This window comes from Melozone crissalis, unplaced genomic scaffold (assembly GCF_028551555.1).
Source record: "Melozone crissalis strain CALT ecotype California unplaced genomic scaffold, PUWL_Pcris_2 ptg000013l_1, whole genome shotgun sequence".
Taxonomy (NCBI): domain Eukaryota; kingdom Metazoa; phylum Chordata; class Aves; order Passeriformes; family Passerellidae; genus Melozone; species Melozone crissalis.
This window is the reverse complement of record NW_026535791.1, coordinates 6,358,526-6,385,362: the sequence shown is the minus strand read 5'-3', so window position 1 is coordinate 6,385,362 and position 26,837 is coordinate 6,358,526. Positions and strand designations below refer to the sequence as shown.

Genomic DNA, 26,837 nt, shown 5'->3' with positions numbered 1-26,837 from the left:
ATTATATCTTGGAATTTCTTAACATCTTGACTGGTGGCAAACATTCCTTATAGTGTAGTGGAGCTGAAATGCATTTGTCCTATGAGCTCCTGGAGCTGAGCACCTCAGCTGTGTGACATGGAAAGTCCTGATCATCCTCTGACCCTCACTTGCATTGACTGAAAGCAGTGCAAACAATACTATTGTTTGGTCCCTACAAAAATCCAGTTGCGCTCACCATAATTCTCCTCCATCAGGCTGAGACCAAACTGCTGTGGCTGTGTTTCACATCAAGAAACAAACACGTCCAGAATGTGCTGAAAAATGCACTGAGGGAGTAAAAACCTGAGCCTTACATGCTGATGGATGTGAACAGGACACTGCAAAGTATTTCCTTCTGACGAGTCCAAAACCAATACTTCAGGGTTTGTGTGACAGCTTAGGGCTAGTTTATCTTATGTTGTGGAGTCTTCTGGCGCCATTTGAAGTCAGCCTGAGCCACACAAAAGTGTCTAAGAGTAAGAGAAGTGTCTAAGCAGGAGGAGATGATTCCTTGTAGGAAAAGGAGCTGCTGCCCTCTGTAAAAGGGACACACCAGAAATTACTCTAAAGAGCAGATGCAGACAAATATTGCTCTGAACGGGGAGATCCCTTTCCTTGAAGGCAATCTCCCTCAGCCCTTGTCCTTGGGAAGAGAAAATGCACGTGCTGCTGTGCTGTGAAGGGTCTCTTTTTTTGTGGACAGAAACCATTAGGAAGGTGGTGGAAGGCAGAAGGTGTCCCAGCAGCACTAGTTTGGAGTTGACAAGTTCCACTCCTTCAGGGAAAGGTAAACATAAGGAAATTACTGCCAACAGAGAGAACCTAGGAAGAACAGGCACTTTCTTTAGTTACTGTAAATACCATTATTTCTGGGCTTAAAGTGAAACATGCCTATCTTTTCCTAGGAAGTTTGAGAGTGGTGTACATGATTTTATACACTGTGCCTCAGGGTGTATGACACGAAGACCATGGGCTTTGGAGTAGCCTTCCTACGGCTTCTGTCAGATAAAGAGCATTTTTGGTGTACTGTCACTGACTTAGCTCTAAAAGCAAATCGTTGTTCAAGACCAAAAAGTAGCTGTGAAACTTACATAAAAGCAATATAGAAAGGTGACTTCTGAAAGCTCTCCTGCTCACTGGTATGGAAGCAGTCTCTGTAACAGCACCTTCATGCCAAATTTAATTGTATTAGCACCCTTTCCTCCAGCCTGCCCCTTTCCCTACATTTTGGGCTGTTTTGCTGGCACACAGCAGGCCCATGGGTGTGTTTGCAATTACAGAGGGTGAAACAGGAACAGCTCTGCCTTATCTCCCTGGTTTCCCAATGTCACTAAGCGCATTTTATTTTGAGATTCCTGATGGTGCTTGGCAAAGATAAACAAAATCTTCCATCAGGAAACCTGGGAGCTATTTCCACAGGAAGCTTCAAATCACTAAAGTAAATAAAACCCTTTTACATTATTCCCAGCCACGTTATTTAGCTAGCCTGAGCCTGTAACAATTGATGAGATAGGTGTCATATATTAGGAGGCTCGTAGCCTTTAAACAAATGATTCTTTTGGAATCCTGTGCATTTTGCTGTTGTCCCTAGATTTATTCAGAAAATAGTCTTCACAGAAGGCACACTGAGGAAGAGCTCCAGACCTGACAACATAAAAGTAGTTGTAACTGTGTTATACTGTTGGCATGCTATCCTTTTAAGCTAAAAATAGTTCACTTGCCTCAGTCCCCAGGGATATTTAGTTTCATCTTAAGAGTTTTGCTTGGCTCTTCTTAGCTTTTACTGAGTACTGGTATCTTCAAAAGCAAAAATTGTCTCTATTTCTAACCAATACCCTGGTTTTCACAACACACATCAGAAGAATTTGAAATGTACTGTGAGTAAGATGCAGCACCTTCTTTCTTCCCAGTACTTATCCACATTCAAAATGTTGGCCATCTGATTGTTTTTAAGTGTGTTTGAATTTAATGTTTTTTAACAAAATCAAGTATAGGATTCAGTTCATCTAACTTAAATCTCACAATTAGGTGATCATGTAGGATCTCTTCATAATTAAGCATGAGGGACCAGGATGTCTGGCATTTAACCCATCTTAAAGGGATAGTTTGCACTGCCCTCTGGGGAAGCCTGTGTCACCCCATGGACTGTAAACTTTTGCCCACATACAGAACACAAAACATCTATATTCAAGTAAATGTCTGCATTTTGGCAGCTGAGGCTGAATATGATGTATTCCATGTATGGAGGTGTTTCATCTGCATAGCCCTTCCAGTCAATATGTTCTTAATTGAGGTTAGAATCTGGCACCACACACCCTTACATATCAAACAGGATCCTGATGGTCGTCACTCATAGATGACTTCATGAAATTTGAAGTTTTTCTTACAGCTTTGTTTGCCAGAGAGAGGAAAGTGGTATCCCAACGGAATGTAAGTGGAACAATTTAACACCAAGCTTTAATACCCAGTCTACTATTTTAGTGTCCCTGCCTCCACTAGGTTGATCTTTGGCCTGCACACCTGAACCACAGCTGATGACAGGCACACACTGTGCTCCCACTGCAGGGGCACGATGAGTTCAACCAGCAGAAATCAGGGTTCTCCCTGGGAGGCATCCACTGTCAGGAGACATTTCAATCCAGGCCTAGCAGGAGCTCATTTACCCTCTGTTTAACTCAGGGATAGATGTGGAAAAGAGGTTGTTATGGGGGACAACTGATGCCAGGCTTCCAATAGGCAGAGAGCATTGAGCAGGTTATGCTCATGGTTCCCCTGGAAGACAAGGCAATTCAGTTTGCAATGTGGGGATTTAGGGAGTAGCTTTCTGATGGATTGGTCAACCAATGAGAGAGGTTAATGAAAATATATGTGGGATATTATTCACTTGAGAGGTACTTTTTACATATTCCTGCTGAAGTGACATTAAACCTGAAGCAACACTGGTAAGAATGAACTGAATGGAAATCAGCTGTTCATGATCTAAGAAACAAAAAAAGAAGGTATAATTTTCCCTTATGAAAGAAGAAGCCATTCTTAGGATTTCAAGTCAAGTTTACGGCCAAGTGCCGTAGCAATTAGTAGTGAAAGAACAATTGAAAATGGCCACAGTCGATGTCACTTGACCAAGAAGAAGGAAATGACTTTATCAGAATATTGGCTACAAATAAACCAAGAGAGGTTGCATTCTAGGAGTAAAACTTGGAAGTGCTTTCTCTCAGGAACTTCTGCTTTCACTGAGGTCAGTGATGTGAGCACCTGGCGGGAGGGATGAGCCCCAGGTGGAGGCAGCTGGGAGGCAGCTGATGCCACCACAGCTCTGCACCAATGCCCACGTGGAGGAAGTTGCAAGTGACATCACAATAAACTGCAAACAGGACCTTTTCAAGTAGGACTTTCTACGTTGTTGGTTAAATTACTCCTGCCTGAACCATCTGCTATGAAGTGAAAACTTAACCCATGTCTACACTTAGTAAATTGTTGGTGCAATGATACTTGGTTTCTCTCAGGTGAAAATATTTTTCACCTGTGATAATGCCAAGGCACCTGAATAAAATGCCTTCATCCTCGTGCTGCCTACACACAGCTGGTCACCCCAGGCAGAGGGTATTGCTTCTGCTCACCTCTTGGGTGGCTGGGAGGCTTTGAATGCAGCGAGGGTAAGCACCTCTGTTCCAAGGGAAATCTCAGGCATGTAGATCACAGATGATGTAATTTCTCAGGACTTAAAGCATTTTTAAAAAATAGACTTACTTTATCTGAATACTTGTGAATAACAAGAAAACAGTATAACCAAACATGATGAAATGCAGTATTTTTACACTGCCCTCTTGAGATTCCTTTTCTCTTATGCAGTTCACAAGCTGGAGCTGTGATCAGAATATTTCTCCTTTTTCATAGTCTCACTGTGCTGTCTTTAAATAATTCTGCTTTTGGTACCTTGCCCCAGTCTGTCATAACTTGGCATAACATTTATACAAACCCATTACTTCCAAGAGCAACTTCAGTTTACACCAACTGACATCTGAGGCCAAGTGTATCATAGCTCTAAGAAAAATCATGGGAATAGCTGGAACTGAGTGTATGAAAGGAAAGATTACACACCTGAGCAGGAAGACAACGACATTGATTAGTTCAAAGACTTCCTGATAAAGGGGGAAATATATGCTGTGTTAATTTTGACTCATTAGTTTCATATAAACTAAAAAGTGTTCTTGATTTTTGACAGATGTACCAAGTGGATTCCGTATTAGTTTGGAAAAAATGCCCATTGAAGGAGAAAATTTGGTATTGTCCTGTTCGGCCAACAAATTCCTGTACAAAGACATTGCTTGGATTTTACCCAGGACAGTCAACAATCAAACGAAAGCAAAGAAGTCTCACAACAGGGAGTACTCCATCACCCTCACTCTGACCATCAAAAACGTTTCCCTGGCACACTCAGGCACCTATGCCTGCCGAGCAAGGAACATATACACGGGGAAAGAAGTGCTTCAACAGAAAGACGTTACGATCAGAGGTGAGCACTGCAACAAAAAGGCTGTTTACTCTCGGATCCTCAAATATAAAAGCACAAGGAATGATTGTACAACACAAAGCAATGTAAAACATTAAAGGACTCATTAAACAGTAAGAGATGTCTCATATCATCTTGATTTTTGTATCACTGTTGCTACCTTTCAAGCCCTGAGGTGGTGCTCATTTCCCCATGGGTTGGAAATAGGAGGAATAGCAAACAAAATCCTAATGCGTGAGCTTCCAGTTGAGTTCAGACGGGTGTTTTCTGCTTTGGAAAGGCACATGGAAGCTGGGGTTTGGAAGATCCCCCGTGCTACATTTTACATGCCGTTATTTTTTCTCTTGCTATCTCCTACTGAGCAATAAGGAAAACTTTGGATCAATCTTTTCTTCTGCTTTGATATCAGCCTCATCAAAAGTGTCAAAGCTGAATAAACTGATTAACTTTAAAAACTGCTGTTTTCAGTCAACAATGGACATTTAATAAGCTAACTTGAATGTGCAGAATGAGCACAATTCAGTTTGAGATTGACTGGACTACATATTTTTTATTTTAATCTGATCTTGATGGACTTATAAATATTACCTGCTGAGCAAGTTCTAATACTTATTTATTTGAAATTATTTTCTACACTAAAGTACATTAATCTTAAAAAAGTATCTTCTAAAAGAAGTATGCAGGGAAGAAATAAAAATGTTGATATAATGCACAGACCTATCATATCATTTATAATAATGATGATTTTACAACTGACAGCCATGAACCATGTTTCTCCAAATAAATCCAGGTAGACTTCCAGTTGCTGTGTTGGTCAATTTTTAAAGTCAGTTCTGCACTAATGTAAAAAAACTACTGATAAAAGTGTGAGTGTTGCTTCTGGCCTGAAGATTCAGGAGTTTGCAATGTTGTAATTATTTTATTAAATGAGGAATGTTACACTAACATGACTGACAAGGTTTTAGCCAGCATGGTTAGTTAATACATTTTAAAAATACAAATTCAAAATTGATGCCATTAAAAATACTCATTGCTTTTGGTATGCAAATGACAATTGGATTTATTATGGGGATTAAGAACCAGCAAAGCTGCTGAAGGACAATTAAGGGCAACCTAAGAATTCCTTGTGAGCATTTCCCCTTTTCCTTTGTCATGATTTTGCTATGAGATGTTTCTGTGTGCTATAAATTCTGTGTAAGGAAAAAGTTACTATTTTTAATAGATCTGATAGCTTTATTTTTTTACAATTACATAGCTTTAATTATTTTGGTTACATTTATGATCGATCATTTATATAGCATTTACACAAGCCATAACAAAACAGACCACAATGACCAAAATAGCTGCAGCAAAGGAACAAAGTGGCTGTGCTTTTAAAATAGAGGGTGACAACATGACAGTTTCTTGCGCTTGGGAACTCACCAGACTATTTCCTCCTTTAGGTATCGAGACCGTGTCCCACGGCTAAACTTGCCTTTCACGTGGGAATTGCTTTTGTCAAGTGTGAAAGGGTAAACAATAGCATTTCCCCATAATGCCAGTTTCATGGAGCCTAAAATGCTTAGAAAACAATTGGTAACCTGGAAGTTGTCAGAGTAAAGAAAAGAATAATCATTTATATCTTGAAATGTCACCTATAGCCTGCTTGTATACAGTAACTCTTTTGTTCATTATTAGCATGATGGCTTCCAGAAACAATGTGCTCTTGCAAAGGGATCAGGCTCTCTTTTTTTCCTAAATCATGCCTAAAATGCAAGTGAAGTCGTTGGCAACTGCTTAAAAATGGAGCAAGCTCACTCTTGAGCATTTGCAATTCTTCAGAAGAACTACAATACAGGATCCCCTTTTTTCCTAGGGTATTTTGTGGGAAGACATTTGATGGCGAGGTGGACGGTGATGACAGGACATTACAAATTTTCCATGGCCTTGGGAGCCGAAGCACCATGATTTGTGCAGCCAGTTGCCAGGCAATATGAGCTTGGGTCAAAAAGAAAAAAAAGAGATGTGGCAATTAGACTGTTTTTCTGTGAAGTTGTTGTGCATTGCAATGGTGTATGTCCCTGCTGAGTGGAGGTCCCACCAGCCTGGCCTCGACCAGCACTCAGATGTGCAAGGATGTCTTGACATCCCAGTGTGGCTGTCCATGTTGGAGGGCACAGAGAAAGCTCACTGGAAACCTTGGAGGAAAGCAGTTCTTGGTGGCAGGATAAAAACTACTGATGTCGCTTTGGATGTCCTTGGATGACTGGAGAATCTCATGGGTTTGAGGAGTTTCTCTGCCTTCTGCTGTGTAATATATTATTTAGGGAGAAAGGTGTGAATTATATTTCTTCTTCCTTTTTTTTAAGTGTTTAAAATAAAGCTTGTATTTATATTTTTGTACTGATTAATAAAAAATAAGTGAACAGACAACATAATCCTAACAAAGAGCAAAAATGGATGGAATGCAAATGTAAACCTAAAAATTAACAAATTGTAATTTCTCCCCTTTGTTTGCTTTTAAAAATGCAAATTTTCCCTCCCTACCACCCCAGGTCAGAAAAGTACTCTGATGCCAGCGCCCTCTTCTCCCCTCTGTGATCCCCCTGTCACTCCCCTCGGCCAAATTCTGCCTACAATGAAGTTCCTCAGGGTTACTGAGAGCAGAGTTTGGCCAGCAAGGCAGCATTCGTGGGCAAGCACGAAGGCTGGGTTGGGTCTGGGGGGCTGCCCTGGGAGCTGAGCCCCACACACTGCTGGGGGCCAGGCTTGCCCCTCGGCTTTGGAGTGAGCAGAGTAGGACATTGGAAACTGTCCCCCTTGGCTCCACTGCAAAAATGAATGGGAGAAAACAGGTGGTTTGCAAAAGAGAATAATCCTCAGGTTGACCAAGTCCTTGAAAAATCAGCTGATTGTAGCAGAGAAATTATTGAAAGTATGTGAATGATGACTTAAGTTTTAAGCAAAAAAGTTTTTCCTAATATGGAATCCCATCTTTAGTGTATGGCTATAAACAAATTAAAATTAATCACAACTCACAGAACGTGTGATTTGCCTTTGTTGTGTCATCTTGTCCGCCTTCATTTTGGATGTCTGGGCTGGGGTGTCTGTCAGGAGCTGCTGATAAATATCGAGCTCTTCTCAGCACGTGTATGTGGACATGCCTCAGACTGTGCCTGTTCATAGTGTTGTGAAAAATGAGAACTAAATAAAAACTGAGATGAGGTATCCAGGAGAAGAGGGCAGTGTTCTTGGCTGCAAGGCAAATAGAGTTGACGATGTCATTGTGTAGGTATGTGATGAAGAATTTACAGTGCCTCTCATAAGCAATGCTGTTTGGGAAGAGAGAACAAATTGTCTACCAGGCTGTAAAGAACAAATTTCGTTGCCTGTGAAAATTACTGGCTTGCAGCTCAGAAGTGCCCAAAAGCCATAGTCATTGCACAGTCATGACTATGTTGTAATTACTTTTAAGGGGCAAGGGCATTGCAAAAATATCCCACTTTAAAGGTATTTTTAGCGCTGTGGGGATCATGCACACTGAAAAATCTGGTGGTACATAGGGGTTTAACATTTCTGGAGAGTTTTTATTTATGTCTGGTAACAGAACAATTATGAAGATGGCTAGAATAATTATGTGTGATGGCTAGTTTTTCTGTAAGGAAAAAGAATAATCTTCTAAACACAATATCAGAAATTCAGCTGATACTGTACTTGGTGTATTGGCACCTATTGCAGCTTGAAAGAAAATCTTTGCAAATAGTTGGTTTCTGCTTTTTTATGGTTCCATTTTGTATTTGGAATCTGTGTATTACCATGTTAGCAATTGTTGATCCTGGCAGCGTCCTTGAAGGGAAAGATTGCAAATAATTGGGGAATTTGAGGGAATCTGCAGAGCATTTCCATCTGTGATGCTGCTCAGGAGCTCCCCGAATTCTCCATGACTGCTTTAAATGGACCAAAATACCAAAAAAAATTATGTGAGAGTTGCAAATGTGAATGAAAGATGTTGCCATATAACATGCATAAACGTTGTAAATATCTTGACCTTTGTTACAACAACCTTCAGCACTGTATGAAATGAGGGAAGGAGCGGCAAAGGGTTGAAATGATCATGAGATTGTTTTGTTTCTTTCAGAGATGACTTTAACATGATGTTTGTAGTGTGTTTTTGAAATGCTGTGGTGTGGTTTGGCCCGACCTGGTTATGTTCAGCCAAATATGGGAAATGCAAAAGTGGAATAATTTATGAAAACTTTACAATGCTTATGTGCTCATGGTGGTTTTGGATTATGTGAGTTTACTGAATATGATTTGTAACTGTACTCTTTAAAGTAAGTAAATTATCAAAGTCACATTCATGGCTATCACGGTGTACGGAGCAGCAAAGTGCTACAAGCAGCACAGAGATACTCTGCTACAGTGCTGTTCTGATGATTCTTCAAATCTTTGGTGTCACAGTTTGTTTCCTTTGATGGTGAAAAACTGAGCTTTCATAGAAAGTCATTACTTTCGATATAAACAAGTGTGGTTGGTCATGGAACTGAGAAAATCTTTTGAGCACTGTCATCATTGGGTGTTCACTGGTCACCATAGCATGCCATTGCTGAGTAATGGGAGTTCCCTGCACACACCAACCCCTCCCGAGATAAGCGGAACACTAAATAAAATCAGTGAAAAATGAGCTTGGTAGAGGAGCTGTAGCAATCTCTAACACCAGTAAAACAAGTGCAGGGGAGATAATGAAATCTCCACCATTACAAGAATGTAAAACAAAGGTGTTGTTTTGTCTTATAGCTCAAGAGGCACCAGCCCTGCTGCGGCAGCTTTCGGATCAGACAGTGAACGCCAGTAACTCTGCCATGTTGGAGTGCCAGGCTCGTGGTATTCCTGAGCCCCAGATATCCTGGTTTAAAAACCATGAGGAAATACAGCAAGAACCAGGTGAGAGCTTTGTGTACTCACCTACCTCTTACAGCAGGCTTTTTATTTACCCTTCTGCCTTAGGTAGCCATTTGCAGAGCCATTGGCATCAGTACTTAGATGGAAGGAAGGCAGTCAGGCAGCAATCCAGGTGCTCCAGGTTATTCTGTGTCACTCCAGAACATGAGCCAGGCTGGAGATCTAGACACAACTGGCCTTTATGGAATTAGTGAAGTATTTTTCATCTTAAAAGAGCCATCTCCAGAGAAACATATTTACCTCCATTTGTTATAGAGGGAGCCCAAGGAACAGGGTCTTGGCCAACAGATATGGAAGTACCAGCAGCGGTCTGTGGTCAGGCACTCAAAGTCTGTTCATGAGTCAAAAACTATCCAGGAGACTAAATCCATGTCTGGGGTATCCAAAATCCAAATGCATTTATGGCGGCAGGGGAATCCAGGTTTCATGCAACAGAGAGGAACAGCTTCCCAGGTGGCATGTTGCAACAACAGGAAAACTTTGGGAGCTGTTTACTGATGTTTCTGGAATGCGGCTTCAAAGATCAGCTACGGCTAAATGTCCAGCTGCTGGCTCCATAGTCATGGAAATGTTCTTTGGATATTTCAGATGGAAATAAATGACAGAGGAAAAGGGAAAACATTTCTCATGGGAATTCATGCACATTTGGTTCAGAAGCACACACTGAGATACTGTTAAAACACTCAGCAAAAATGTTCAAGGAGGTCTGGTGCAGAGGAACTTGAATTCAAAGTGTAATCTTCTACAGAACATTTTAGAAAGTTTGTAGTTAGGGTCATGTCCCGAATTATTAGGAATTACAATAATGTGAATAAAAACAACTGGAAAAAATTTTGAGGGTTTCTCCAACTGAGTTATAAGCCCATGCAGACTTCCAGCGCAGGCACTAAGCTTAATCTAGAGACAGATTCCATGAAGCTTTACAGTGATCACATTGCTGTAGTGTGCATTAATAACACTCTCTTCCAAAATGAAGGTTATGTGTCTAACTTGGTATAATGCAACAAATACAACTGGGAGCCAGGGAGATGTCTCCAGAGGGTGGGTCAGAGCACTTCAGTTAGGTGCCTGAAATAGATGGTGGGAATACATTTTGATGGGACTGTGGTTCTGATGGAGCCAAACACAAGTGTGTACTTGACTGCACATTTCCTGGCTAGAAGGTGCCCTAGCAGCAGTCCTGAGACCAAATCTGCTCCCTCCCTCTTCCTTGCTTCTTGGAGTATTGTCCAGGCTGCCTTCTGGGTTGATCTATCTGGAATAAACAAGACGTTTAAAACTTCAGGTAATTCCCTCATGGGAATTCTCTTTGCACTATCCGGAGCCCCTGTGTGAAGGAGCCCATCGTTCCACACCACATGGGGAGGTGAGATGTGGAACAAGTCTGCTGCCCATAGGGACAGTCTGAAGGGCTTTTGGAAGGGCTCTAAGCTTGAGCTGCTTCTGGGGCAGACCTGGGTCTGTAAGCGCAGTAATCAGATTATCCTTTTTCCAAAAGCTGCAGATATGCTAAAGTGCTCACCTGGATGAAAGCATAGGCACAGTGCTATCAACATAAACAGTACCAAGTACTTCCAAGGTCATTCCCTTAGGCTGAGCTTTTTGACTCACACAAGTGCTTTGTAAACACTGATTTCTAAGAGGCTCACAGGCGTCCAAGTGCACTTGGCTTTCCTGCAGACAACATTGTGCCGTGCAGTCTGTGGCTCAGATTTCTTCTGAGAAGAACTTGAAGCAGATACTATTACACAAGGGCCAGGTTTTGTTTATATCCTGGCTCCCTCTCATTGCAAAATATTTCATTTCACAGGAATAATTTTAGGGCCTGGAAGCCGAATGCTGTTTATTGAAAGAGTAAAAGAGGAGGATGAAGGACTTTACCAGTGTATAGCCACCAACTTGAAAGGGTCCGTGGAGAGTGCGGCGTATGTCACGGTACAAGGTAAAGCATCACACTAAATGGGAAGAGCAAGCCTTCCAGGGTGATGTTCTTAGGCTGGAAGGGCAGGGGTATGACCTGGGACTCCTCTGGTGATCTCTGAAGCAATTTGAAGGAAGTCCTAGCAAGGGAAGCATACCAGGTTGGAAAGGAAGCCCAGCAGGAAATGCTAACTCAGAGTGTGTTTACACTGACCTAAAAAGAAGAATTGCTTCAACCCAACAAAGATCAGGTCAGGGTAGAAGACAAATGTAAATTTAGTATCAGCAAAACAAACAAAAACCAGGGTAAGTAACACTCTCCTGCCCACATATTTTCCCATTTCAGATTAATCTCATAGAAATTAGAGGCCTGGGATGTTCTGATTTATTTTTCAGTGTAAAATGAATTGCCAAATCAGACTGGAAGATTTTAGCCTAGCAATAGCTACATATGCAAAGGTACTACTACAAGGAAGTAGTTTGATTTAGTTATTTCTGTAACCATTCCTTGAGTTATCATGCTAATAATTTAAATGTCCAGCATTGTTCTGCCTTCTGACAATCTCGACTCGTGCCTGTGGCAGGGAAATCAATTAATTTTACATTAAATACAAAGGAAGTTTATTAAGTGACCTTTCAATTTCATTGAGTATCCTTTTGGCTCATGAATTATGAGATTAGAGAAGTAGGTTGACATTCTTCATATAGGTCAGTGTCGTGCATGTATTAAATTTGACATAATCTATTTTACTGACCTGGTGTTAAGTAAGTAGTCCTGGATGCATTTAGTTGCTCCTTGAAAACACAATTGGAATATAACCAGGCCTCTTAGGCAGAGATTATATGTTTGTGGATGTTCTCATATAATCATTAAATGTGTCTGAATACTTCTGGCTATTTGGATACTCTGCAGGACAAGACAATTACAACTAGTATTGATTTTTTGCCATAAGTGTGTCTACAGTTGGAGTTAATAGTAATGATACAATGATGCTTCTGCTTTAAAAGGTCAGGGATAAGTGTATGCACGTGTGGGCTGGCCGAACTGGTGAAATTGAGGAGTTAAACACCTATCTCCTTATGAATAATTATAGAATCATAGAATGGTCTAGGTTGGTAGGATCCTTAAATATCCTCTAGCTCCAGCCTCCTCTAGTGGAAGGCAGGAACATCTCCACCAGACCAAGTTTCTCAATGCCTCCTCCAACCCAGCCTTGAACACTTCCAGAGCTGCAGCACCCAGAACTTCCATTGGAAGCCTGTGCCAGGGCCTCATCACACTCAGAGTAAAAAAGTTGTTCCTAAGATCTAATCTAAACCTGTCCTGTTTCAGTGTGAAACCATTCTCCCTTGTCCTGTCTCTCCATGCCCTTGGAAGAAGTGACTCTCCATCTCTCTATTAGACCCCCTTAAAGTAATGGAAGGCTGCCAAAACGTCTCCCTGGAGTCTTCTCCTCTCCAGGCTGAACAATTCCAGCTGTCCCAACCTGTCTTCATAGGAGAGGTGCTTCAGTCCTTTGGTCATCTTTGTGGCCCTCCTCTGGACTCGCCCCGAAAGATCCACATCATTCTTATGTTGGAAGCCCCAGAGCTGGATGCAGCACTCCAGATGGGGTCTCACAATAGCAGAGCAGAGAGGCAGGATCGCCTCCCTCTAAGTGCCTTGATAATACCAAGGCTTTTACAGCTGCTGTAACAGCTAAATTAATAACTTGTGCCAGCTGCTTGCTGTCCAAATCATCCTACTAATTCATAGTCCTGGACAATGTAATTCATTATTGTATTGATTTTTAACATAACTGAAGCTTGGCTGTTTATTACAACCACAAGCATTCTGTCAGATGGCTTCTAGGAAGTCATATATCCTAGGCCAGAGGAGAGGAAAGGGAGCATCCAGGAAGGCTTCTGCTATGGTTACGTGTCCTGAGGGACCACCAGCAGTGTTCTTGTATTACTTCTATGGGAGCAGGAGATGAAGACCACCACATTAAAATTTATGGCTTTGAGACTGGATGATGAAAAGAGAGACAGTTTGTCTTATCTACTCTGGTCAAGGAAAATGTCCTTCCACTCTTTTCCTACTACGTGAAGGGACGTCACTAGAGCTTTTTTTACTCATGCCTACGCTGCTCCGGAATGTCTGTCCCTCTCCCAGGAAAAGAAGCCTCCTACTTTATCCCTGAGCCTGGAGGGACAAGATCGGAGCTTGAAGGCTTTCCCTAAGCTTTGCCACTTTCTTGTCTCTCTGAGAAACAGAGGCCCTGTGCCAGCTGCTGTGAGCACCAAGCCTTGCCTCTGTCCTGGGGCTCTCTGAACCCGGGGCTGCAGATCAAAGGGAGCGGAGCAGTGCCTCATGTTGATGGCCACGTTCAGCAGATTGGAAGAGTAGTTTGTGAATGAGTCAGGAAGGAAACTGTCTGCTCTCTTTATTTCCTCTGAGAAAACATTCTTATACTCACAGATAAAACAATGTGTTATTTTTGTGTCCGAGATGGATGAATGGGTGGGGGAATCAAAGGGCTGTTTTGAAATTTTTGCAGGCTGTGTTTGGTTTGGAACCAGGGGTTGCTGAGCTATCTGTGGAGAAGAAGGGCCATGTATGTGGGCATGTCAGAGCAATCTCTCTGCTTGCTCTTGGCTGAGGAACTGAAGAAGCACCAAATCTGCAAGGACAGAATAGAAACAGCAAATGGCTGCCAGAGCACCTAGCAGGTGGAGGGGACTGTACCCTAAAAGTCTCGGGAGAAATGCTGCTGGGCATGTGGGGAACACAGACTCTTGGGCAGCTTTTTTAGGGGGGCCAACATGCTTGCAGAGCTGCCATTTCCTGCTTCCTCTACTGAGGACCCTCACAGCCCCAGGGATACAGCTAGTTGCAGAGGTGCTGCTTTGAAGGAGATGTGTTGATAAAGGAAGGAGCAGTTTATGCTCACTGAAAATGGACATATAAATGAATACAACAATGTACCCTGTCTTAAAGCTGATATTTTATCACACTTAATGTGAATCCTGCTGATGAAAAGGAAAACATATATCAAGTATTCACTGAACAATGCCGACACTATGAAAATGGTGTTAGCTTTTAAAATAACTTCTATTTAAATGACTTATTTTAAATAACTTTACTAACTATCTGTCTGTCTGTCTATCTATCTATCTATCTATCTATCTACCTACCTACCTACCTACCCTCTCTGACTTCGTATCTCAAAATGTTGTGCCTTTTGAGTCATGCTGAAGCCATCAGGAACTTCTCCATGAAGTTTATCTGGAATTCCCACCGCTACTAAAAGAAGTTCAGCCCAGGTCATGACTTCAGTTTGCAAGATTGCAGGTGGACATCAGGGGACACTAAGGCTCCTGTTACCCCAGAATTCCACTAAAGAGGTTTGGAATGGAGTCCTGGTGGTCGATAGTTCAACCTCAGTTCAAACAAGGGTCATCACCAATGGTCTGGCTAAGTTATGACAAACTCTTAGGATGGACATTCCTCAGAATCTCTGAGCACCCATCCCAGTGCTGCAGTGCTGTGATTGTGAGGTCACATGGATTAAGCAGGGTAGATCCCATTGGGGTAGGGATGAGGGATCCTTTAGGTGCAGCAGATCGGCATTGTTGCCCAGGCATTGCTTTTTCCCTGGTTGACACCTGAGCTGCACCCCAATGTTTAGGTGTTTAGAGCTGAAATCCTAGTGAGAAAGCCCATACCAGCCAAAGGCTCGAGCTTGTAGCTGGAGGGACCAGCAGATTAATCCAGGCTTTTGTCCTGGCATACTTGCATGGTGGCTTCTGTTGCTACTGAAAGAGAGAAACTGCTGTTGCTGACACTTCACTCACCCCTCCTCACCCCTCTGCAGTCCTGCAGACATGGGGTGGTGCAGGGGGGCTTTTGGAGGGGAGAAAGGGGGAAAAAGGGGGCAGCTGCTTGGGGCAGACTCAGGCAGATGGGACAGAGCTGCACACAGGGAAAAGTCTTTGTCGAATGAGGTGTCAGGTGAGTAAAGCTCTGGGATGGAGGTGTAAGGGAATGCCTGAAATCTTCAGCTACCAGGCAGAGAGAGGCATTTAGCACTGATTAAAGCCTCACCAAACTCTGCTAATCCTAAGGCCTCTTCTGAGTGTTCCTGCCGGTTCTGCCTCAAATGAAACCTTTTTCTGCCCAGCTGAGAGACACTCAGAGAGCTCTGCCTTCAAGGCTTTTAGCAAGACTAGCACTCTGGCATTTGATAACCCAGCCCAGCTGGAGAAATGCTTTCTGTTTGCCTACATTTGCTCAAACATTTCAAAGACAGCACCTTCACATCTCTGCTGATTCCTGGGCAGCTGCCGTAGTGGTTAGAGAGCTGCTGTCTTCCACCCCAGGCCTGGCTGTACCTCGTGGGTGTTCTGTCTCCTGCCATATGAAGTTGTGGCAACCAATGAACCTTCAGCCCCTCCAGGTTTTGCTGAATAGGTATCAGAAACTATTATCTGCCACCTGCAGGAGTGCTGGTCAGAAGCAAGAGGAGACTATCCAAATGTAAAAGGAAATGCAGATGCCAGAGGATAGGCAAGCAGCATTGGGCTGTGGTATTTATGCTATCATTATGTTCTATATCTAAATCAAGTACTTGAAAAAAATACTTGTGAATAGAGAACTCTCTTGGTATTTCTGGAGAATATTGTACCTCCACTCATAGCTGCAGCCATGCTTTTCCTCAATGAGCTTTATTCTCAAAGTTCCAGAATGGACACCCCAGGGAAATCTTAGATATGGGACATGAATACAAATCTGATTATCATTTTAGGGAGGAAATGCTTTATGCCAATTAAGCAACACATCCTCTAAACAAAGCTTTGTGGCCTTTTGCCTAAAACGAGGCAGCACATCCCTCTGGATTACCCAGTAAAGTCACCAGTAAAACACAATTGCACCTTTTTCATTTGTCAGGAGTAACACCGAGCTGCCAGGCTCTGAAACTCTGCAAGTGCAGACAAAACTACTGTGAAATGATGTTCAGAATTCCTCCTCCTTGTCCTCTCATTTACCCTCTCTAGAGGGCATATCAGAATAAGAGGCAGGGTATGATGGTTCCTTTTGCATTTTCTACCAATCCGATGGAAAACATATTGTGGGAAGTGTGGGATTTTTGATGCAATCACAGTATTTGCAAAACAAACTGCTCTGAATCTATTTTACAAATCCCTAAATAGCAGTCTGAAGTGAGTTTTACTTTGGCTTTTTTAAAGATTTGTCAGTGGGCTCTAATACTTTCCAGATTTCTAATCTTCATGTTTTCTTGCTGCTTCATTTTCAGTTGTGGCCAGTTTTGTTTTTCCCTTTCTGTGCTTAATCAGTTCCCTGGTTTCTAGAGCCCTCCCAGCTCCCTGCCACCCAGGTTCTGTGGGGTGCTGCTGGGAAAGGAGGGGGTCCTGCGTTCCCATGTGCTGCTGGTGTGACAGGCAGGAGACCTGAGGGCACAGAGCCTGCCAGGGGAGCAGGGGATTGGAGGGAGGGCTAGGCCATGTGCCCTGGATTTCTGCCCAGTGGGAATGAGGCTCAAGACCCTGGTTCCACACTGTGTATGAGCTGAGCCCCCAGGTGACCGATCAGATCCATCCAAGCCATGGGAAAAAGAGCTCATGGACTCCTGCTGGCAGCACCATGAGTCTCCAAGAGAATCCCCAGATCACCCCCAGGGATGGTTTTGGCGAGGGCTGGAGGGTTTACAGCATGTCTGGGATGGAGGTGCAGGCTGCAGGGCTCAGCCACCAGCTGGGAAGAGCTCTCTGACAAGTGGACAAGGAAAGGCATCAGGTCCTGGACAGCAAGCCCCAAGCAGCACCACTGCAACGTGTCCTGGGTCACCCTGGGAGTCACTGGTGCCTACACCAGCACAAACCCTCCCAGGAGCTTCTCCAGCACATTAGCAGCAGCTCTCACACCACAGTATCACCTCAGCAGAGCCATTCCCTCTGTGAGCCCTGTCCTCTCCTGGGGCTGCAGGAGACTTTTATTTTTGGCTCTGTGAGCCAGTCCAAACAGAGATTAATACCCCATTGAAAAGAGCTGGTCCTTCCTGGTATTTTATTTTAATGGCAAAAAAATAAAAAAACAACTATGAAGTACCCTTGCTTTGCAAGTCATTTTCTAACATGTTTCCCACTTGATTTTCCCAGGCATATCAGAGAGGTCAAACCTGGAGCTGATAACTCTGACCTGTACCTGTGTGGCTGCTACTCTGTTCTGGCTCCTGTTGACCCTCTTCATTCGCAAGCTGAAGAGGGTAAGAACAGACAGGGATGTCTGGTGGGATGCCCTGCAGCACCTGCCTCTCCTAGGCAGCCCTTTACTCATGTCAGAAAATTTTTCCCAGGCTGCTGGGATTGTCAGGTCTACCAAAGAAAAATTCTGTTTCACTTTCACAGCACCAAGTCTGCCAGAGCTCAAGGAGTGTTTGGATAACATTCTCATGCACATGGCATGACTCTTGGGACTGTCCTGTGCAAGGCCAGGGACTGAGCTTTGATGATCCTTGTGGGTCCCTTCCAACTCAGAATATCCTATGATTCTATGATTCTTTGATAGTGCTCACCCTTGTTTCTGGTGAAATAACCAGGCTGCTGATGGATGCTGGAGAACCGTGACTTGCAAGCCTGAGCATGAGTAAGCCAGAAAGAAAAGCCTGGGTGGGGACAAGGCTCTGAGGCTCACTTGGGTGCCTGACTCACACCAAAGACATCCTCATTCCCTTACAGAAACTGTGGGGGTTTAGCATCCTAATGTCTTTGAAGATCTGAGTGAGTGGGAATGACAGATCTTCACAGAATGTGCTGGGGTCTGGTTCGCACAGTGTCTGGTACAATTACATCACTTCCAAAGTGATATTTTGCTGAAGGAGTTTTGATGGTGCAGCTTCTAGAGCAGATGATCCTGTACCAACATGACAAATTTAACTGCCCCTGCAGCTGACCCTCCTTCTTGTCCAAGGCTGACTGTGATGGTTTAAAACCCCTTTTTGCTGACAGCACCCTGTCTGCATTGTGTGGTGTGCACAGGCTGAACCATGGCAGCTTTCCCAAGCACAAAATCAAGCTCCTCAGTGTAACCTGCAGGAGCAGATGGATTTGAGGGAGGGTATTGGGGCACTGCAAGACACGAGCTGAGAAATGGCTGCTTGCTCCCTCTCCTCACTCCCACTCCACCACCAGCCCAGGATATCACAGCGCAGCACCACAGGGATCTGCTCACAGCCACCACAGCTGGGCATGTCACAGCTGGCTGACAGACCATGTCATCTCAACCTGCATTAAGGCCTGCCAGCATCTCGGGCTGGGTACTAAGAACTTTTATTGACAGATGGGAAAGCAGTCCAAATCAGGGCAGTACGGCAGCAGTCCCTCTGCCTGTATTTCTACTGCTGCAAGCCTTGGTGAGGAGAAATGCGTGGGAGTTTGGGGGAAAGGAAAGCAGAGGTCAGCTGAAACTGTGGGTAAACTTCATAGCTGTAAGGGAAATTACAAGGCAAGAGGGACCAGTACTGAATGCTCAACAGTAATGATGAAGCAAGTTATAACGTGACTGCAAATCTTGGGAAAAAGTAAGCTCTAAGTGTAGCAAAGGGTTGCAGATCTTTTTATTTTTTATGAGACCAAAACTTGTTAGATTGTTAAAAGATAATAAAAATATCATCAGATAATAAAAATATCATGTAGAGCAAGGGACTTTAACTAAGTGACATGTTGAGGCAACTTTCCAACTAGTGTTAGTCTATGTTTATGGTCTTCTCTCTGTTTCTCTTATAAACCCTTACTCTCAAAGATTTATGACTGGAATTAGCTCTGAATTAAATTTTATATACAAATTATGTTGCCACAACAGAAAAAAAAAAATATGCTCTCCAAGAGCATTTACTTAAAACCTCTCTGTGATGCACACAGGGACAGATTATATCCTTAAAAAATTTTCATCATTGAAAATGTTGCTTCAAATCTCTAGTTGTGCCAAAACTTTGATATTGAGTTCATCTGAAGAAAGAACTGTGGGAAACTGCCTGACTTTTCTACTCCCCTATTGCTTTTTCTGGAATGGATCCACTTCAAGGCTCTTTTAATGTGCTGGGTAGGAGCACTGTGGTACACACATCTCTGTCTAGAAATGCCCCTTCTGGAGCACCACACAAGTTTCTGTTTCCACTCATATCCCACTTATCCATGTTCTTTCCAGACTTAGTGGATGGTTTGGAGACAGGCTTTAAGCCTTTCTCCCAAAAATCAGTGCATCCTTCTTGGGACAAAGTGTATGGGTTTGGGGAGGATGAGCAGTTGTTAGTTGCTGTCCTTTTAGTCTAGTTGTGTTTGTAATCAAGGCATGCACTGCTGGGAATATCCTTCTTTAAAAACATGCCTAGAAATGCAGGTATTAGGGACATATTTCCAAACTGCAGGGGAAGGAAGTTGAAAGTATGAGGAGGCAGTTGAAGCAAATAATAGAAAAGAGAATATATGATTATATCTGTATGTTTGGGGCATCTGTATGTCTTTGTCCATGTGCTACTTCCACAAGTTTAGGAAAAGCAACACCTTAGGTTCAGTTCTTCCAACTAATAGCTCGGAAATGATGACAAACACCAGACCTTTTCTACAGAAAGATAAGTACTCCTGTGTCAAGAAAAGTCCAGTGGATTAGAATGGAAATCTTGATGCTCTTTGAAGGAACATACATTTCAAAATGGATGAACTGCAGGAAACTTTCAGATCAGATTAATCTTTCCTTATATTTCCCATGTGAAGTGGACAATACATTTGCTCAGGAGAAACTAAACTGGAAAATTAATTTGAAATTTTCTGTTTTAAAACATGCATTTGAGTCCAGCTGTTAATAAATTCCTCCAGACTCAAACGGTTTGAGTAAATTTTTCAGAAATTATACCAAAGAAATAAAATATCCTGCAAATTTGTCAGCAGTTTGTGAAGTGTACAATGTCCAGTGTCCTGAGGACTTGTCTTGCACAATTTCTAACCACATATGACCTATCTTTGCGGGATATATGGAACAAATAAATACTGGCAGTAGAACTCCATCTGTTGCATGTGGCCACTTCTTGCTTTGCACAATCATGAAGGAAAGTTATTTTTATCAGCAATGTTTAGTCACTTGCTGAAAGTATTTCTCCTGACTGTGCAAGGGCCTGTGTCATAACACCATATGTTAATAGAGACCCACATGGATTTCACTGAAGAAACTGGTATGTCCAGATAAGAGGAAAGCTAGAGGAAGGAGTTTCTTTCATATAAAAACTCTTGCAATATATAGAAAAGCCAAAGGGAGCTTAACCAAACCATCCAGTGTGCCGTGAAACACGCAGCCTTGTGAACAGAATGAACTTGGAGCCCTTGATCCAAACAAGAAGATGCTGATAGGTACTTTAATCCTCTTTTTCATTCTGCAATGTCCTTGTTTTCCAGCCTCGCTCCTCTGAAATGAAGACCAACCATTACCTGTCAATCATCATGGATCCTGATGAAGTCCCCTTAGATGAGCAATGTGAACGTCTACCTTATGATGCCAGCAAGTGGGAAATCGCAAGAGAAAGGCTCAAACTAGGTAATATTGGAATAGTTCATTTACAGTTTGGGTTGATTGAATAAAATGTATCTGTAACTATGGGTAAAGAGGAGCTGGATGTGTTCTAGGCACTCAGCACAGTGTACTGCCAGGTTTGGTGTGATCTATTCCACGCTGAGAGCACTGATCTGTGAATTTCAGCCTTTCAGACTGACTGACCATGTCTACTTGACTTTTCACATGTATATTTGGACTTCATGTAGGAGACAGAAAATAGAAACACAAGATCCTTTAGGTTGGAGAAGACCCTCAAGATGAAGTCCAACCATGGATAATCAATCTGTTCACTCCTGGAAAAAGCTGTGGAAGACAGTGACAAAGGCTTTACTAAGGTCCAGGCAGACAATACCCACGGCCTTTCCCTCTTCTATTAGGTTGGCCACCCTGTCACAGAAGGAGAATATAGACAAGAATGATGCATTCTATATTTTGGAAACTGATTTACTTAAAACATGACACAAAACGAGCAACCAAAAATTTCCAAATCAGACTGCCAACTTCGAGGTTTCTCTCTCTAGACTCGGGAGCCTGACCTTTGGCATTTACTGTCGTTTTGGTGATTCACTATAAAAATGATGAAGGGTCTGCAGGGGAAGCTGTATGAGGAACAGCTGAGGTAGTTTGGTTTGTTCAGCCTGGAGGAGTGGAGAGAAGACCTCACTGCAGCTACAACTTCCTTGTGAGGGGAAGAGAGGGGCAGACACTGAATTTTTCTCTCTGGTGCCAGTGACAGGATCGGAGGGAATGACCTGAAGTTGTGTCAGGGAGGTTTATGTTGGATATTAGAAATAGGTTCTTCACCCAGAGGGTGATTGGGCACTGGCACAGGCTCCCCAGGGAAGTGCTCACAACACCAGCCTGACAGAGCTCAAGAAACCTCTAGACAACACTCACAGGCACATGGTGTGCTGCTTGGAATTGTGCTGTCCAGGGCCAGGATCATCCACAAGGATGATTCTTGTGGGTCCCTTCCAACTCAGGATATTCTATGATTCTATGGTTTTCTTCCCTTTCTTCAACCCAGAAACTTGGAAAAAGGCCTGTGCAGAAATGGGTCCTCATAATCCATCCTGCACCCTTTCCCTTTTCTCCCTGTCCTTCTTTTTCCAGCACAATCTCCTTGTTTTCACTCTGTGCTGCAGTTTTATAAATATTCTGTTATTGAACCATAAAGAGCAAGAATGTGACATGTAAGTCCACACAAAAATGAATACTCTTGAACACTTTAAACCTACAACCAGCTCCCCAATAGATGTCCCAGCAAAGGCGTGGGTTTGGGACCATTCCTTATTAAGCCTCGTGTGGGGCTGATGAGAAGGGAAGAGGGGAAGGGACCTTATTTGGAAGTTGATGAATCCCTCCAGAAATCACACAGATTTTAGCAAGAAGGTCAACATTAAAATGTCAGTGATAAGCTCAGCCTCGTTGCTATAGTGCTGTTTGTTCTTTCAGGCATGCATTGCATTTGTCCTACAGCAAGGTCTAGAAAATCCTTGCATTTTAGTTAGGAGCTGTAACAGATTCCTCCTGTCTCCTGGGTATCAGGAACAGAGTTAACATGTGCAAAATTAGGATCACACTAAATTTGCCTGCCAGAAGACACAAGGTGGCCAGATGTGGATAAGCACAGCTGAAATACATTGCTCTCGATTTATAATTGTCATACATAATTCTGGGAATGCTGGAACCTTGTGCTGGAGTGACTTCAATCTTCAGACAATTTTCTTACAGCGATGGACCAAGAGCCTGATGTGCAGACAATGTGACCACTGGGAAAGAAACAAACAGAAATGGAATGTAAACACCAAGGAAAAACCCATGCCTTTCAGGGTTAGTGTTTGGAGTCCAGAGGTGACGAACGATGACCAGAGAATGAGTTAAAAGTGGAAGAACTGGTGTAAACAAATAAAGAATGCTGACAATGAATGAGAACCAGATTTGAAGAAGTTGTGTATGTGCAGTATGCTAGATTAGCTCAGTGCAAGTCCTGCTTACATGGCAGTTGGCTCCGTCTTTGAATAACCTTGGCAGTCTCTGAGGATTAGTGCCTCAAAAACACAAAATGTGCTTCTATGGTTTTTAAAAAACATTTTTACTTGGAAATGCAACCCCTTCCAGCATCTGATGCGACTGTTTTTCTCTTTCCACCTACTTATCTTCCAGGACACATATTTGTTATAACTTTTGCAAAGAAGTCTCTCCTTTCAGCCCACATCTCTTTTGCTGTGTGTTCCTCCAACATGCATACACACAGCCCACGGCCGCAATGCAATGCTTATATAACAGGACTCTCCCTTCATCTGTAAGAGGCACAGCCATTACAGGGAATTTCAAATGGGCATCACTGAAGTCAGGGTAATTAACATTCAGCATAGATTAGTCTCACTGAGAGTAAATGTCATCTTTTCATTAGGCAGAAAAGGCTGGTGCCATAAATCAGTGTCAGTGCGGTCAGCAATAACATGCTGCGTTAGCTGAGCCATCGAGCGCTTTTCCCCTCCCGCTTGGGCTTGACCTTCCTGGCCTGGAGAGGGGGCACAGTGCTGATGCTGGGACACAGGACACAGGGCCGGGGGCAGCGTGGCTGCTGGCTCCAGAGCAGTGTCACAGGCTCTGGGGGCAGTGGGCTTCCCGAGCCCTGCTCCCTCCTGTGCCCTGCAAGCCCACAGTGCTGGCACTGAGCACAGCGCTTCCAACTCTCCTGCACGTGCACAGCTGTCCTGTGTAACATAATGGAAAACGTGAAGCCACCCGTGGGGAAAACCCAGATGACTCAAGGAGAGGCAAAGAACCTGAGAAATGAAGCACATCTTCGAGCCTGTGCCCTCCCACAGGCATGGGGTGCGGTGCCTGCAAGTGCTTTTTGCTAATGCTCCAGGTGCAACAACTGACATGCTTGAAGGACTCTGCTAAAATGGGACTGAAAGGAAATTCTCCTGATCCAAAACTCCTTGACTGAGGCGTATGTTCACTTTAATGCGTTCTGAGTGGCCCAGTAAATCCAAGTCAAGTGTGGAAAACTTAAGCAGAGCACTTTGCTTCACTGGTCTGGATCTAAATGCTGCAGCATTACACATCTGAGCACTACCCCAAACACATCCAGTGTAGCTGCTCAAAGGCTATGACAAACTGACTCAGATGGTTGGGCAGCTTAATATTTCTCTGATTAATAATTTTGTAGTTACTTTGTATGTCAACAGAAGGGACATTTGCAAGAACAGCCATAGCCACAATTGCATACTAAAGTGTTGAGTTTTGAGCTGCATGATGTAAAGTTAAAGCAGCCCTGTCCTGTGCTACTATTCAGCATGGTACAAACAGCAGCAGAGCAGCAAAGACTGAGTGTTGTTACAGTCTCCCATTGAATCACACCACTGCTTAGTGAAGGAAGTGCTGTTTCCAGTGCTCATTCTCCTCTCTGAAAGGTTAGCATCTTTGTGCAGCTTTATGAGCCGCTGCGTTTTCCAACTGGTGACTAAGTAGGTTATCACAACGTGGGAAGTGCATCAACAGTGATGGAAACAGATTAAAGCTACGGATTAAACAAAGCTATGGCGGGTTTTATAGGACCTCAAACTGCAAGTTCTTTGTGCAGAAACCACGGACAGTCAAAATGTTAAGGACTGAAAACATCAATTCGCTAAGAAAATCTGAGACCTGAGTCTTAATGGTCTTCTCTTACACAATCTATATCCAGTAACTGAAAAAGGCAACAGCAGGTTTTTAGATGCACACTGATTCATCTATATTTCTCCAATAAATATTAAGCCCTTCGCAAACCAAAGTCAGTCTGCTGATCCTTTTCAGTCATGTAGATCAAGTTCTTTGTGGCTTTTATTTGCTGTAAAAAAAGACCACATTTTTGCGCATCTAGGGTGGAAATAATTTTCTGGGTTTTTTTTTGGTTTAGCATACTCCACTTCATGTTTCCATTGCTTTTATAACATATGTTATTTGCTTCTACTGACAGACATACTGAGAATTACAGTTTAGATACAATATTTGCATTTAAAAAGCAGTATTGATTTAAACTAGTACAGACAGCAGCTCTTTTTCTCTGCTCGCAACTATCTGAGTGGGATTAATCTCTCACTCAGATACCAACAAGAGAGATGTCCATGAGAGAGCTAGTCAAACAGGTGTTCATCATGGGAACAGGAAATTGTCCTGTGGAGATGGTCATGCCACATGTGCATATCTGAGAAACAAATATCTGGTACATGTTATCCTTTGCTTTTATATGAAAATCTGACTGTTATTTTCTGCTCTCCTCTACACCGCAGAACCTGGTGCCATACTCTTGTTAGCCACTTTGGTACCTGGGTTCTGCTGACGGTGAAGCACAAAAGCAATCTGAAAATAGTTACTTGGAAATAAAACTTATTGCCAGAGCTGATGGGTTGACAAGATCTCCCCTGAGCAAGTCTTGACAGCCTCTGTAGCAGGGCAGAGGCAGCCAGAGCGTTCCATGTGAACACATTGTCAAAGGGGAAGAGGGTCTGTGTTACTGAGGACATAACTGGCAGCACCACAGGCTGCTGCACCATGCAGTGCGCTCAGGAAAAAGAGGAGCAAAATCTTTCTCTGGCAGAGCTAGACTGAAAAAATCAAGTTTGAAGCCAGTGTACCTCCAATGAATGGTTGCTTTCATTTAGTGACATTTTCACGCCTATCACTTGCTCCCTCTGATGACTCTGTCTTCTACTTTGACTGCTTACTTTTTAAAAATACCCAATAAACCTAAAAACCTAAACCAGCTATATGTTGGAAATGTACCTATGGGACTCATTGAAAAGTACATTTTTCAGTTCATGATCTATGAAGCCATTTGCTGGCAGGATTCCTTTTGTTTACCAAGATGTATCTCTCCACTTTATTTTCTTTACAGGAAAGTCTCTTGGACATGGAGCTTTCGGAAAGGTGGTACAAGCATCTGCCTTTGGAATTACGAAATCACCAACGTGCAGAATAGTTGCTGTGAAAATGTTGAAAGGTATCTTGCTGCAAAGCTGCATTGGAAAAAATGATGCCTTATACAGTGGTGCATTTTTTAAATACAGTTCTGCCAAAAGCAAAAGCTTTCCCCAATAACTATTTTAAGCCTCCAAAATGTGTGCAAATTAAGTTGCAGGACCACCACAAATGAAATGGCAGAAGTATGAAATAAGAACTGCATTCTCAGTAAAAAGTCATACCATTATGCTCAACTGACTCTATACCAAATGCTGTAAATGAAATTTAGATGAAGTATAAGGTATCTACCCTGATGTAAAGATACTTGGATAGAAGCATTCATATTTTCCTTGGTCATTCATTCCAAGGAATAATCATCTTACTCTTAAAACCAGATGCCTTATGTCTCATTCACATATGCCTGACTTAGCATCTCATTTAACCTTCTCAGTTAGATTTTATAATGATTTTTCTTCATGAAGGCCATTTTATTAAGCTAAACACAGTTTTAGCTTAATAGTTTTACTAGCTAGTTTTATTGAGCAGTTTAAATCTCGGTGGTGCTGTGCAGCTGTGCCCCCTCTGAACTGGCTGCAGGCTCATCACACAGTGCTCAGGATGCTGACGCCCAGGTTGTGCAATGGATTTGCCAGCACTGTTCATACACCAGTGCTCATCAAAATCATCCCCCAGCTATTCACTGCCACCTTCCTCATTGGAGCAGAAAGGACAAAACCCCCTCGCTAATTGGAAGAAGGCTCTTGGGATGTTAGCAAGCAGGATGATGTTCAGTCTTAGCCTGCAGCAGCTGTGATTGAATTCCCGTGGCATCTCTCCCATGTACTTGGCTTTGCTGCACTACTTATCTGTCTTAATCCCTGA

At 43.0% G+C, this 26,837-nt stretch overlaps 1 protein-coding gene across 2 annotated transcripts in view; it reads left to right on the top strand.

The window, feature by feature from the left end:
* FLT1 (fms related receptor tyrosine kinase 1) overlaps positions 1–26,837 on the top strand; it is a 107,514-nt gene that overhangs the window by 62,915 nt on the left and 17,762 nt on the right. For both annotated transcript variants that reach the window (XM_054272141.1, XM_054272142.1), the window contains exons 13-18: positions 4,247–4,537; positions 9,311–9,457; positions 11,286–11,417; positions 17,555–17,661; positions 20,843–20,981; positions 25,891–25,995. In XM_054272141.1, coding sequence (XP_054128116.1) covers positions 4,247–4,537; positions 9,311–9,457; positions 11,286–11,417; positions 17,555–17,661; positions 20,843–20,981; positions 25,891–25,995 — 921 coding nt within the window. The remainder of the gene's footprint in view (positions 1–4,246; positions 4,538–9,310; positions 9,458–11,285; positions 11,418–17,554; positions 17,662–20,842; positions 20,982–25,890; positions 25,996–26,837) is intronic.